General features: G+C 40.6%; 1 protein-coding gene across 1 annotated transcript; it reads right to left on the bottom strand.

Moving 5' to 3' along the window:
- Positions 1-7,196: 7,196 nt before the first annotated feature.
- Positions 7,197-8,688, bottom strand: LOC138040586 (uncharacterized). The gene is made up of 2 exons (XM_068886281.1): positions 8,175-8,688; positions 7,197-8,077 (listed from the first exon to the last, which is right to left on the bottom strand). The coding sequence occupies exons 1-2, from the start codon at positions 8,686-8,688 to the stop codon at positions 7,197-7,199; spliced, it is 1,395 nt and encodes a 464-aa protein (XP_068742382.1).
- Between the last annotated feature and the right edge of the window lie 4,453 nt (positions 8,689-13,141).

Below are 13,141 nucleotides of genomic sequence, written 5' to 3'. Positions count from 1 at the left end.
GCATTGATCCATGAATCTCCACAAGAGAGAAAAAATCTATGAAAAATCCGGCTTAAAAATTTATTTAAATTATTGCATAATTATGAAGCAAAAGCAGGCATAAGGAAAAAGCGATGAAAGGACTAAGAAATTGGCCTTACAGAAAAATGTGCCTTACAGATTTTTATTTTACTTTGCATGAATGCTGAATCAGAACCAATTTCTTATTCCTGAAATTTTGAAGGGGTCATACCGGTAGATTTTGAGAAAAAACGTGATTTAAACTACTAGCGCCCAGTCTCTCCTTAGGTACGCGGCCATTTGTTTACGTTTAATTCTTCAATTTTCACATAGAATGACAAAAGAATTAAGCAAACGGTAAATAGAGAATGAAAAACATCTTGGGACATTAGTCAAAATAGTTAGAAGTTGGGCTGTTACAATCCATTAAAACTGTAGTAAGCCACCTTGATTGAGAGACTTTTTCTAGGAAAACGACACAGCTACTGAGAGCGGGATTTCCGAAGTTTTGAAAAATATAGGAAATAATAAACAATTCAAATTTTTAAGGTCAATTTTGAGTATTGGAATTCCAAACTTGTGATTCATTCACGAGGGTGCCAAACTCATGCACTTTCTTACCGCAGCAGCAACTTCTGGGTATTCATTTGTGAAAAGTGACCTTTGGGAGATGATGCACCTTTCACCAATTACAAGAATAAACTAGCAAATTGTTGTAAAATGTCAATTTTATCATTTCATTGCACTTGAACCTTAATGACTTTGGTTGAGTGCGAGGATTTCTCCTCTCGGCTCTGATGACGAGTCTTGAAAACGCGTGTTCCGATGCGAGCTCTGACCGTTGTAATTTTCGTAATTCTGTTTTAACTGGAACGGTTTACCACTTCTATTTTCAAGAAGTTACTTTATTTTTATAGCTGCAGCATCTGGCCTGCTCCCTTGTACCAGCTATAAAATAGCACATTAGCCAGTCATCATCTAGACTGCTCGCAGTTCCTTACGAGTTAGTCGAACAACCTGCTTTGGTCACGCAAGCGAGGCGAGGGGAGAATGGTGATTGAGCAAAGATATATTGCTCAAATACCATTCTCCCCTCGGCTCGCTTGCGTGATCAGAAGGGGGCGGTTCGACTGACTCAGAAGGGACTGCAAGCAGTCTAGTCATCATCATCCTTCCCTCCGATAATGATTATCATCAACAGCACATCGTCATCATCATCATCATCATCATCATTGTCGTCGTCGTCGTTTATGTGCCTCTCGTAATACTGCAACCTTGATGTTGTGGGGAGGACCTCTTCGGGCCGATTTACACGGTGGGATTTTCGCGCCGGCGAAAAGCTTACGACAGGTCTATGACATGACTTACGATTGTCGCAGCGTTTTAAAACATGTTTTAAGATGCTACGACATTTTCTCTGACGTAATATTATATTATGCAACTTTAATGATTCTTGAATGGCAAATAAATGTGACAAATATTTGAAAAACCCAAGATTACAATGATCTAAAAATTATAAAATTCATACGAAATATTTAATAATTAGATACCATGTCAGCTGAAATTAAGGTGACGTGTCCCATTTCTTAACTGCGTAAGGGATAAAGCTATTCTGGAAACGTTTCGTGCGACATTTTATTAGTGGAATTTTCCTTGCGTTCCGGAAAGAGTAGACAGATTCAGTTATTGAAGGTAAAACATCATTGATTAGGTCTTCAGGTCGCATTATGGTCTTGTAAAAAAGACGACAAAGCTCATCTGTGCGCTCTTGGAGGGTGGGTAGTTTCAGATGAGCGAGTCGCTCTCGGTAGGACAGGCCAGGAAGCATGATATTTGTAGCAGGTTCCTGTATTTGTTCAAGTTCGTCAGACAGGGCATTAGACAGGGAAGAGTGTCACGCAGGACACGCAGATTAAACGACGGATCGAATAAAACAGCAGAAAACAGAACAAAGGTCTCTAGGAAGCACACCACCTCGCTTCAAACACCGTAGAGCGTAGAGACGTTTACTTGCTTTCCTGCAAATAGTTCCAGCGTACACGACAATCGTAAACGAGTTGTAAGCCTGTGGTAAGCTTGTTGCATGCGACAAATGTCGTACCGCGTAAATTAATCGGCCCATCGAGTGTTTCAGGGCATTGTTACACTTTGCAATTTTTCTAGCAACTTCTCTCCCAGTTTTTTTGCGACAAAGGTTCCTATATTGCGGAGCAATTTTCTCGACGAGTTGTACACTGGGCAACGTTTCTTGCGAATTGTATCGTTTTTGATGATGACATGAGGACGGGGGAACATTTTCATTGGCTGTTACACTAAGCAATGATCCAAAATGTGTTGCAACTTTCTGGAAAGTAGAACTCAAATCCACTTTTTGCAACGGTTTTAGTCGTTGCAAGGTACCGGTATGTTACATTGGAACTTAGTATATGCTAAAACTGTGGATAGCCTTGAAGGCACGCTCTGATTGGCTACTCAATCTCCAAATATCCTTTGCTATTCACCTCCGAGCAACTCAGGTGGATTTGCGCTCGAAAATATTTCAATTGTTGCAGGAATAAATAAGTTAAAATCATCTTTTTGTGCTATTTTATCTCAATGTTTTAATAAATATAAAATTAAAACACGTATTTACCTCAAGGTCGGTGGCTGGTGGTGGATAGTTGTCAATTATCTCGCCATGGCGTTTCGAGACAAGTTGCATAAAAAAATTCACAGTGTAAAAGCACCTTTAACTCCCAGTGGCCACTCACAGCTTTTACTCTGTCTAACGCCAGACGATTTTAATCGTCAATGCCCCCCCCCCCCCCCCCCCTCCTCTCAGGGCTTAAAGGGTTAAGAGATCCCACCTCGAATGACACTAATTTAGGAAAAAAAAATGATTGCGCTCTTTAAATTCGGCTTGGCCAGTTCACAATAATAATGTAAAAGTACCTTAAAGCACCACTTACAGCTTTTACTCTGTCTAACGCAAGACGATTTTATTCGTCAATGACCCTTCCCCCGCCTCTCAGGCCTTAAAGGGTTAAGAGATCCCACCTTGAACGACACCAATAAAAAAAGTTGATTGCGCTCTTTATATTCGGCTTGGCCAGTTCACAATAATAAAAAGTTAAAAATTAAAATTAGGCACGAAATCTAAAGAAAAAAGAGAGTGAGTTTCAGAGCACTAAAAATTGTGTTTTGTCGCGTTCTGACCTGTTTGAAAGTAATGATGAACTTTATTAACTTAAAAATCAAATGTACTTAGCGCTGGGTTGCTACATGGAGACACCGCACATAAAACAATTAAATCATAGAACAGAAGCAATAAAATAACCCCACATATGACGCAGAAACCGGGAATTGAACCCGGGCCACAATGGTGGGAGCCGAATGCTCTAACCATTGCACAATCTCTGCTCAGTCAAATACTACAGTAACGCTTTACACCTTGTTCCAAAATGGCCGTCATTGTAGTAGTCTTTTGTTTCCATGCAAATTGGCCCTTATGGCCTCGTTCAAGTTTAAATATTCTTTTGAATTTTACGTTTGAAAGCGAGGCCATAGGGGCCAATTTGCATAGAAACAAAACAATACTAAAATGGCGGCCATTTTGGAATAAGCCTGTGTATAATAAAGCCATAGCCATAGTAACATCTCGAGACATGATGTCAGTATTTTTAAACGTTGACCGTGTTTTGTCAAATGACTAGAATAATTGCGGCAGAGATTTCAGCCAACACTGAAAAGCGTTTGAATAAATAGATAATAAAGATATAGTATATGCCCTATCCCTTTCTTACCTTTTGTGGTTCTATTCGGCTTGCATGGCAGCGTCCGGTACTTTTTCGTTCCTTTTGTTCACGAGTACGCCTCTCTTGTTTGTCAGATGAACGCAAACGAGTTGCTGCGTCAAGGTGACATCCTGTGTCCGCTAAATGAAGAGCAATGTTCTGCAACGAAAGTAGATTTTATTCATCATTATTGTTCGAAAGCCGATTTCTTTTGCTCATTTTTGTGTTCGAGGTTGACTTTCTCCAATGTAAAATGTTGCCGAATATCACTGCTGAACACTTTTGGGAGTAGAGAAATAAAGTCCTTAGTTTCAATCTAAGGTTAGCGTTAGACGAATTTTAAACAACCGGGGCAATGTTGTGAAGTAGGACGTCTCTTTCCATGGGCCCAATTTGATTTCTTTTTTCGTTTTGTGAACATACAACTAAATGTCGTTGAAGCAGGACAAATCATATAACTATGGAAAATCAGAATACTGCGACTAATCCTTCGAGATCTTTGTTATTCCCTTGCTTCCCTGTGAACTCTATATATAGCAAAATTACAGAGCGTGTGCCACACGATTTCGCTTGCTTTTCGCGTGTGGCATCTCGTGATTCTCAAATAGGGATGTTGGTCAAAGACTGGCCAATCACAACAGAGACAGGGACAAAAAGCAACCAATCACAAGCCGAGTCAAAACGCCTTTCTTATCAGTGGACTAACAGATTGAGAATGTTTGATGATGACACCAGAACGTAGTTTCTAATAGCTGTTTTTATTTGTTCCTGCTTTTAAAGTCGCTTATAATTGAACGATTTTCGTAAATGTAAGCCACCACGATTACATAACTAAAGGTACGGAAAAGGGTTTTAATAAAGAGAAAAATAAATAAATAAAAAAGTAAAAAAGTAAACATACAGCTGTCAGCTGGATAGCAAGTCAGACAGATTTAAACCAATATTTAATTTCAGTTTATAGTGTCCCCAATTGGTGCTCCAATGCTAGAACGACTAGTAGATGTCGAGTTATTTGGGCTTACGGTGGTCTTCAATGAACAACACGTGTTTACTTCAAGACGCCATTTAACTAACTTTAACAATACTTCATGTAAGCTAACATGTGAGAAGTCTAACAAATGATCTACGTAATCTTATAACATAATGAAATCTCAAGCTAAACCTAGATTGTCTCTTACTTTCAACGATGGTCTCTCTTACTTTAAACGATAGTCTTATAATTCTCTTGGGCCTAGTGGCAAGAATGGGTGTTACAGGGGCTATTTGAACGTCTCCCTTAGTAACAGGAGTGTCCTTCCGAACTGGTGTTGCTACTTTGTCTTCTGTGGAAACTTGGCTCATCATTGGTGTTGGCCGCTCATGTTGCTTCTGCTGATTTGGCATTGGAGTAAGGTGAATACGGTTTCTTCTTATCGTGCTGGTCGGTGTTTCAACTTTATACGACCGAAGCGTCGATGCTGCGTGGATGACTTTTCGTAAGCGCTGAAGGTCCTTGACGAAAACTTCAGTACCCCGTCCAATTGAAGGCAAGGGCTTGGCCTTGTGCCTGGTGTTGAACACCGTTTCCTTCTTCAATTTGCTCATGCTCTCTCTTGTACGCAGGTTATCCCAGGTCAGGCCACCGCGGGTTCAGCTGGGTGTGGAATAATGGAACGCTGTTCGTAATCTGCCTTCCTATCAGCAACTGGGCAGGGGAGAACTTGCATGCTAGTGATGTTGATCGGTAGGCGAGTAATGCTTTAGTAGGGTCTTTTTCCCTTGTTAGAAGATTCTTCACAGTTCTAACTCCCCGCTCAACTTTTCCATTTGCTTGGGGAAATCTAGGGCTACTTGTGCTATGCTTGAATCCCCATTGATTTCCTTAGCAAAGTAGGAGAATTCTGCACTGTCAAACTGAGGACCATTGTCAGATCGCACTTGCTCTGGGATCTCACGTCTTGCAAATATAGACTTAAGTGCCCGAAGGACATCACTTGACTTTGTGGTCGTCTGCATAGCTGCTACTTCAACGTACCTTGAGAAGTAGTCTATAACGATAAGGTAATCAACACCTTTCATCTCAAAGAGGTCTATGGCTACGACTTGCCAGGGACAGTCGGGTAAGGGTGTCGTGATAAGCGGTTCAGGCCTGTTTTCTCTCTGGAGAGCGCAAACTCTGCATTGTTGCACCATATCCTGGATTTCTCGGCTGAGTCCTGGCCACCAAACAGAGTTCTTGGCCCGCTCACGGCACTTAGCGATCCCTTGATGGCCTTTGTGAATCTTGTCAAGTATGGCGAGACGCATGGAGGAAGGGATTACGATCCTGGATGCTTTGAGCAGAATGTTCTGCACCACAGACAGTTCACCCCTACTTGACAATAGGGTTTCATTGCATCGTTTAATGATTACTTGTCATGCCTGCAAACAGGATCCTCTTCCTGTGCTTCCACGATCTGCTGTAATCGTGTGTCTGAGGCAGGCAGGGATGAGATCACGCTTCCAATGTTCCATTTCGTCATCGTCAATTGGTGACTTCACTGTTTGGTTTCGCGTTTGGAGTCTTGAAAGCGCATCAGCTATGTACATCTTCTTTCCGGGGACATGCTTGATCTCCTTGAGTGGAATCTCATCAGTCGCATTCTAAATCTTTGGATTCTCGGAGGAAGTGTGTGAGTACTCAGGAGTGGCACCAGGGGTGTATGGTCTGTTTCCACAGAGATTGATTTTCCCACTTTGTACTTCCAGGATCGTTGGCATGCCCAAGTGAGCGCTAAGGCTTCTTTTTCGATCTGTGCAGATCTGGTTTCGGTGGGAGACATCGCTCGCAACATTAATGAGACTGGCCGCCAGGAGTACCCCTCCTAGGCCAAAGGATGAAGCATCGGCTGTCACTTTGGTTTCCTTGTTTGGATCGTACAGAGCCAGCACTGGAGCTTGCGTGAGGTCAGATTTGATCTGCTCAAATGCTTTTTGTTGCTCCCTTCCCCATATCCATTGGTTTCCTTTTTGAAGAAGGTCTCTGATGGTCTTTGTCTTGTCAGCGAGGTGCTCGGAAAACTTGCTTAGTTGGTTCACCATGCCAAGAAATATTCTCACTTCTTGCACGTTTTGAGGTGGCAGTACGTCTGCAATTGCTTGTAGCTTTTCAGGATCTGCCTCAATTCCACTGAAGCTTATAACGTGTCCGAGGAACTTCAAGTTGAGTGTCACGCCAGCTTCGACCAGACAGCTTAAGGACAGCTTCTAACCTCTGATCGTGTTCAGTCTGGTCTTTGCCATGGACTAAAACGTCGTCTATGTTGCACTCCACGCCATCCAATCCCTGGAGGATAAGATTCATATTCTCCTGGAATTTCTCAGAACCAGAACTGATTCTGAAGGGCAACACATTGAAACAAAACGGCCCCACGGGGTGATGAACGTTGTCATCGGTCTTGATTCCTACGCTAGCTTTATCTGCCAGAATCCTGAGTTCGCGTCAAGTTTAGAGAACACTCTAGAGCCTTCCAAACTCCCGAGTGTTGTATCTACTGCAGGAAGTGGGTGGTTTTCCCTCTTGACGTACTCATTTAGCTTGCTTAGGTCGACGCAGACTCTGACCTCGCCATTACTTTTCGGGGTCACAACCATGGAGGCGCACCAATCAGTGGTTTGGTCTACTGTGGATATGACACCTGCCTTCAGCATCCTGTCTAACTCTTCTTTTGTTTTCTGATACAAGGGGAAGGGTACCTTCCTTGGGACTGACACTTGGAAAGGTCTGGCATCTTCTTTGAATGTGATGCAGTAACTGTCCTTCATGACACCTGGTCCTTCAAACAACTTGGGGTACTTGTCTGCTACTTTACTCTTGTAGTCATCACTGCTCAGGCTGTCAAATCTGGTTATCAGCGTTAGTAGTTCAGCTGGCTGTCTTCCTAGCAAAGGTCGCTCCAAATTTTCTATGACATACACTTGCTCCTTAGCAATCTTATCATGCACTTGCAAGTCTGCTATGAACGTCCCTAGACAGTTCAATTTCTGTTTACATGCATATGGACCCATCAGTAGCCTGGTGGTCCTGCTAAGTGATGGAGCTGGTTGCAAACTGTGATACAGACTAGGTGGAATTACTGTTACATCTGCACCGGTATCCACTTTAAATTCTGCTAGCATTCCATTCAGTGAAACTTTAACTTTCCATGAATCTCCTGTACTTCCTCGGACCGCAGATAGTTCAGTGAGTTCACCTAGGAAAAACTCTTGTTCTTCTTCTTCTTCTTCTTCTTCTTCCTCTTCTTCTTTTTGTCTCCCCGGAAAATGCACTTCACCCACTCTCTCGTCTAGTTGAGCGGAGCCCTACTTTGGAGCACTTCTTACATTTTGATTCTCTGGCTGGACATAGTTTCTTTGGATGTGGTTGGCCCAGGCACCTTGAACATTGTGTTTCAGGAGTTTTCCCATGTTTAGACTTGGGTGGTTTCTTTTTCTTCTTTAAATCCTCTTTAGAATCTTTCCCCTTTCCTTTGCACAAACGGTCAACATTAGCTGGTGGTGGGTCAGATTTGGTTTCCTGTATGAACGTTTGCTGCTTTTTAACTGTCTCCGACTGCCTGGTTTTCGTGATTGCTTTCTCAAATGTCAGCTTAGAATCCAGTTGCAGTTTTTCAGAGAGCTTTTTGTCTTTTAGCCCTACCACGATTCTAGCTCGGATGAGATCGTCCCTTAGAGTTCCAAATTTGCAGTATTCAGCAAGACAATACAAATCCGTTATAAATTTATCAACTGACTCGCCATCTTGTTGACTTCTCAGGTTGAACTTAGTTCTTTCAAATATTACGTTTCTCTTTACCGCGAAATGAACTTCAAACTTGCCTTTCACTACGCTGTACTGCTTTGCTTTTTCAGTTGTTAGTCCGAATGACACTAAGATGTCATCAGTTTCTTCGCCCATCGAATAAATCAAAGTGTTCACTTGGCCGTGGCCTATTTCCCTTTCGTAAACGGTCGTTTCCATTTCTCAGAACAGTCGTTGCCATTTGAAACGGTCGATGCCATTTCTTAGCCTTAGCTCTGAATTACACTCATTAGGTCTAAGAACTCAAAAGGTTGGTGAGGTGGTGAGGGCTAAGAACCCGAGTTCGAGTCTTGAAATTTTCGGACACTTTTTTCCCTCCGGGTTTTCTTTTATAAATGTTTTTTTTCCTTTTTTGTCTTAATTTTTGTTAATATTTTTTCTTAGTTTGTTTCTTTTAATTTTCTTTGAAGTGAAGTGTGCCGTCAACCGTTATAAATGGCATCGACCGTTTCAAATGGCAACGACCGTTCTGAGAAATGGCAACGACCGTTTACGAAAGGGAAATTTGCCTCGCCGTCATTTTGGTCGAGTCCGGTTGCTTTTCGAAATCGTTCGAAACGCTTGATCCAGCGGGACCATTCCTCGGGTTTGAAGCTGAAATTTTCGGGTGATGGAACTTGATAACTCGCCATGGATATCTGTTGAATCACGGGCTGCTGTACAGCTGCAGCGACTTGTGGTTGCGCGGCTGGTTGTGCAGGGTGAGCGCCTTCGTTCGACTCTTCAACTACTTCAGCTTGTTCAGCTTGAATTCCGGATTCGTGTTGACCTTGGTCTGTCATGTCTGTTTTGGTTGATTCTCTTTTAGTTTAAAGGCTATTGGGAGCTTCCCGTTGTCACCATGTCGGGTTATTTGGGCTTATGGTGGTCTTTAATGAAAAACACGTGTTTACTTCAAGACGCCATTTAACTAACTTTAACAATACCTCATGTAAGCTAACACAACACTAGGCACTTATGTAAAGTTCCTTTCCTTTGCTTTCCTGTCCTTTCCTTTCCGGATCAAAACTGTTAGTCGAGTAAAAGTTTAAAGTATCAGGTTGTTTCTTCTCCAACTTAACATATTATAGAATTAGAATAACGCCAGATGTAGAGCAAACAGGTTCACTTTAGTGCTACTCAAATCACATTTAGAAAAGAACTTACAACCAGCAAAAGAAGAAGCAATTCAAAATTGAGAAATCATCCTTTTAAGAAATGAAGAAATTATAGTAAATAAAATTAAGCCATGGTACATAATTTTAAAATGATATGGTTATGTGAAACCTTAGCTATAAAATTAAAGACACCATTAGTAGACAAAAAAAAAGGTGCCAAAAATGAGTCATAGATGGAAGGAAAATGAAGTTTTATGTCTACGGAAATACGTGCTTGAAAATAGATAGCTTTGTTATAATTTTCAAATAAGACCTTGTTTGGTTATGTGCAGTTTACTGTAAAACCCTTCACAAACTTCGTTTTAAACATATAACAATTACACTTGGCTTTGAATAATCAACTTGCTTGCTTTCTCAGCAAGAAATTTGATGTCTCAGGCGGCCAAATTCAGAGTCGTTTTTTTTTTTTAATTTTACAAGCACTAAAATACACTACAGATTTACAGATCAAAACACTTGACTTGACTAACAGTTTTTTAACAACACCAAAATATGCCACTAGAGAAACCTATGCCATTTTTTTGCAAAAGCAGTTTGGGTATTTGTCATGACCGAAATATATTTTTCCACTCTTAATATTTCATAAACAGAATTAATATAGTCTGCAAATTGAAACTTTCTATTTTCCTCAAGCGCATTACTATACATTTTTGCCATCGGAGAATAACTAGTGGGTTGCTTCTTTTAACAAAGGCACTGCCTTTATCACTAAGAAATCAAATAATTACTTTAAATTTGATTTCACGTATTTATACCACATCATTTTTGTTGAAATTTGTAACCCTAACGAATGTTGTTATTTGTTCTTTTTCTGCTTTTATAGCATGTTTGTATCTATTCATACGTCTCGTTCCAACATTGCTGTCATTTATGTCAATATGTACATGTTTCACCGTTAATCATCCCACACTTAGCCAGCACAAATCATTAGCCAAATATTGAGCAAAGTTTTGAGTTTTCGATCAAACATTCTACTTGAAACTTTGTTGGACGTATCAAATGCTGGATTTTTTGGAAGTTTGAGAGCCACCTCAACCATTTGACTCACGGGATTGACCAGTATGTCAATTTTCCACTCAATTTCCGATTACGCTGTCAGGCATACAAGTATTGAGAATAAACAATATAATCCGCTGAAGTGTATGATCCTGATAGAGCGCCAAATTCTCATGACCAGCTAAAGAAAAAATCTATGGAAGTAGTTAGGAGAATGAAGTTTTAGATCAAAGGGGTCAAAGAGTTAATGTTTTTAGCCAATCAACAAGCAATTAGAAGTTAGCTCCAAGTGCGTATTCCCCATGCAACGAAATGATGATCAATACTATTAATACGCTCAGTAAGCACTGATTTCAGCTACCAACCGAAGCAACATACGCAAAATCAATAACGTTTAATTTGATCATTAACACGTTTGTTAGGTCAGTGTAGACACTAATAAACTACAATTCAATGGCTCAGTGTCGCCAATGAAAACTACTCTTACGCTGCGCGTCCAACATATCCAAATATTGGCAACCGTTACATCAGTAGCCAGTGCGTTTGTTTGATTCAACAGAGTCGACTACAGCGCTTTGTCAAAGTGTGATGGATGATAATGATGATGAGCTGAAACAGTAATCTCTTTGTTTGTGTGATACTCGATGACTTGTAAGCGAAAAACAGCTTAAGATTTTGACAATTTTAATTGCGGTTATGATGTCGAAATGGCAAAACTCTTCAGATCTGCAGGTGAACTTGGCTTTGTGTTTTATTTCGCCCGAATTTTTCGAAAACTTCAAGATGAGTGTAATGGGATTTCACTGAGAGATGCTCGTGACTAGCAAATGTTACGATCAATCTAGATTGAACTCTCCAAAGGTAAATGGGGGTTCTAAAGTGAGAGGGACTCGGGGTATAGCCTTAGTTTCTTGAAGTTAAAGCTGAATGAAGAACCTTTTTGGCAGACAAAATGCATGAAAGCGTTTTCATATGGAGATTTAAAAAAAAAAAAATGAGTGTGAGCCTGTACAGTCAAGTACATGATGAGTCCACAAAGGGCAATCAATTTATGCAAGCAATATATAGCAAGATCCGGCCATTGTGCAAAAGTCATAAAAGTGCTGATTAAGCTGGCCGTATCGAAGGAGAACTCTCTAGTATCAAATTTCGGCAAACGAATGGAATGATTACGTGAATTGTGCATCCTTTGAGAGCTTCCTCGGCGCTAACACAACAGCAATTAAATCTTCCTGGTATTGCAATTAAAAGACACCGTGTGATTTTGTTGCGCACAAAAATTAATGCTGTTGCTATGCCAAACCCTCAAGCGTGGAAGAAAATGACGGAGGCCCTTTTGAAAAGCATTCAAACACTTGAAACTTTGTGTATGAAAATAACGATTCGTGGACGTTATTTTATAAGCCAGAGTGCTATCACAACGATTAGTATTGAAAGATAGGAACATGACCAGAAGAAAAGTTATTATGTTCGTGTTCCTATCAGCAATACTGATGCTAACACTGACTACCATTCAGAGTGAGGCCTTTATTAGTCCTTTCCAAAGCGGGAAAAGAGCTATGGACTGTAAGGTAAGCTAAAGCTAAAAAAGAATCTTGTTAATCAAGCTCAAAGATTACGATTTTTGTTTAAAAACAACCTGAACATTGAGATTCCGGTTATTTAACAATTATTCGCCGAAGGCGAAGTGATTATCGGTGAATATTCAGTGAGACGGAGTCGAGGTGAATATTCACCGATAATCACTGACGATCAATTTAAAGCATAAGTGTTGCGTAAACTCCTACTCAGATTGGTTTTCCTTTTACTATTTATTAAAGTAACATAAAATAAAGTGCGACGCGACCATATTTAACGTCAATAACTCGTAACATTAATTCAACTAACAAACCCGAGGCAGACGGTGCGCTCATTCTACTCCCCGCACTCACCATCAGTCCACCGTTTTATGGGTATTTAAAGCTACTTAAGCTACACAGCTATTTATTTGTTCATTCATTTTAGTCTTTATTTTACAGTTTTGTTCCTGTCTTCGCAAACTATGCTTCCAAAGAGGAAACAGTTTATACCATCTCTCGACCTACCCAACCATAAAACCGGCTTTAACAGGCCATAAGGACGCAAGAAGGGAAGAGAGCGAGGGCAATAAGATTGTATCAGAGAAATTAAAAGAGGAATTTACAACTGTACGCTGAGCGTAAATAGTAAATAATGGCAAAGAGATGTATGTACAAGGGAGAGAATCATTCATAGGGTTGAATGTTAAGGTCGAATCAATGCATGCTCATTCTCAATTAATGGCAAATAAAAATCATTGGCAATGAAAGAAACATTCGTCTCTCACATTTGATGAGTAATTCCCGGTATTTTGACATGTAGTATAATTGGCTGGTGGA

The sequence above is a fragment of the Montipora capricornis genome, chromosome 3 (genome assembly GCF_036669925.1).
Source record: "Montipora capricornis isolate CH-2021 chromosome 3, ASM3666992v2, whole genome shotgun sequence".
NCBI lineage: Eukaryota > Metazoa > Cnidaria > Anthozoa > Scleractinia > Acroporidae > Montipora > Montipora capricornis.
The sequence above is the reverse complement of the archived record's forward strand: the minus strand, read 5'-3'. Positions and strand labels throughout refer to the sequence as shown.

Coding starts and splice junctions, on each gene's coding strand:
- LOC138040586 (XM_068886281.1), bottom strand. CDS start 8,688: ATGGGCGAAGAAACTGATGACATCTTAGTGTCATTCGGACTAACAACT. Junction 8,078..8,174: donor GAAAACTCCTGAAACACAAT/GTTCAAGGTGCC, acceptor CCGCTCAACTAG/ACGAGAGAGTGGGTGAAGTG.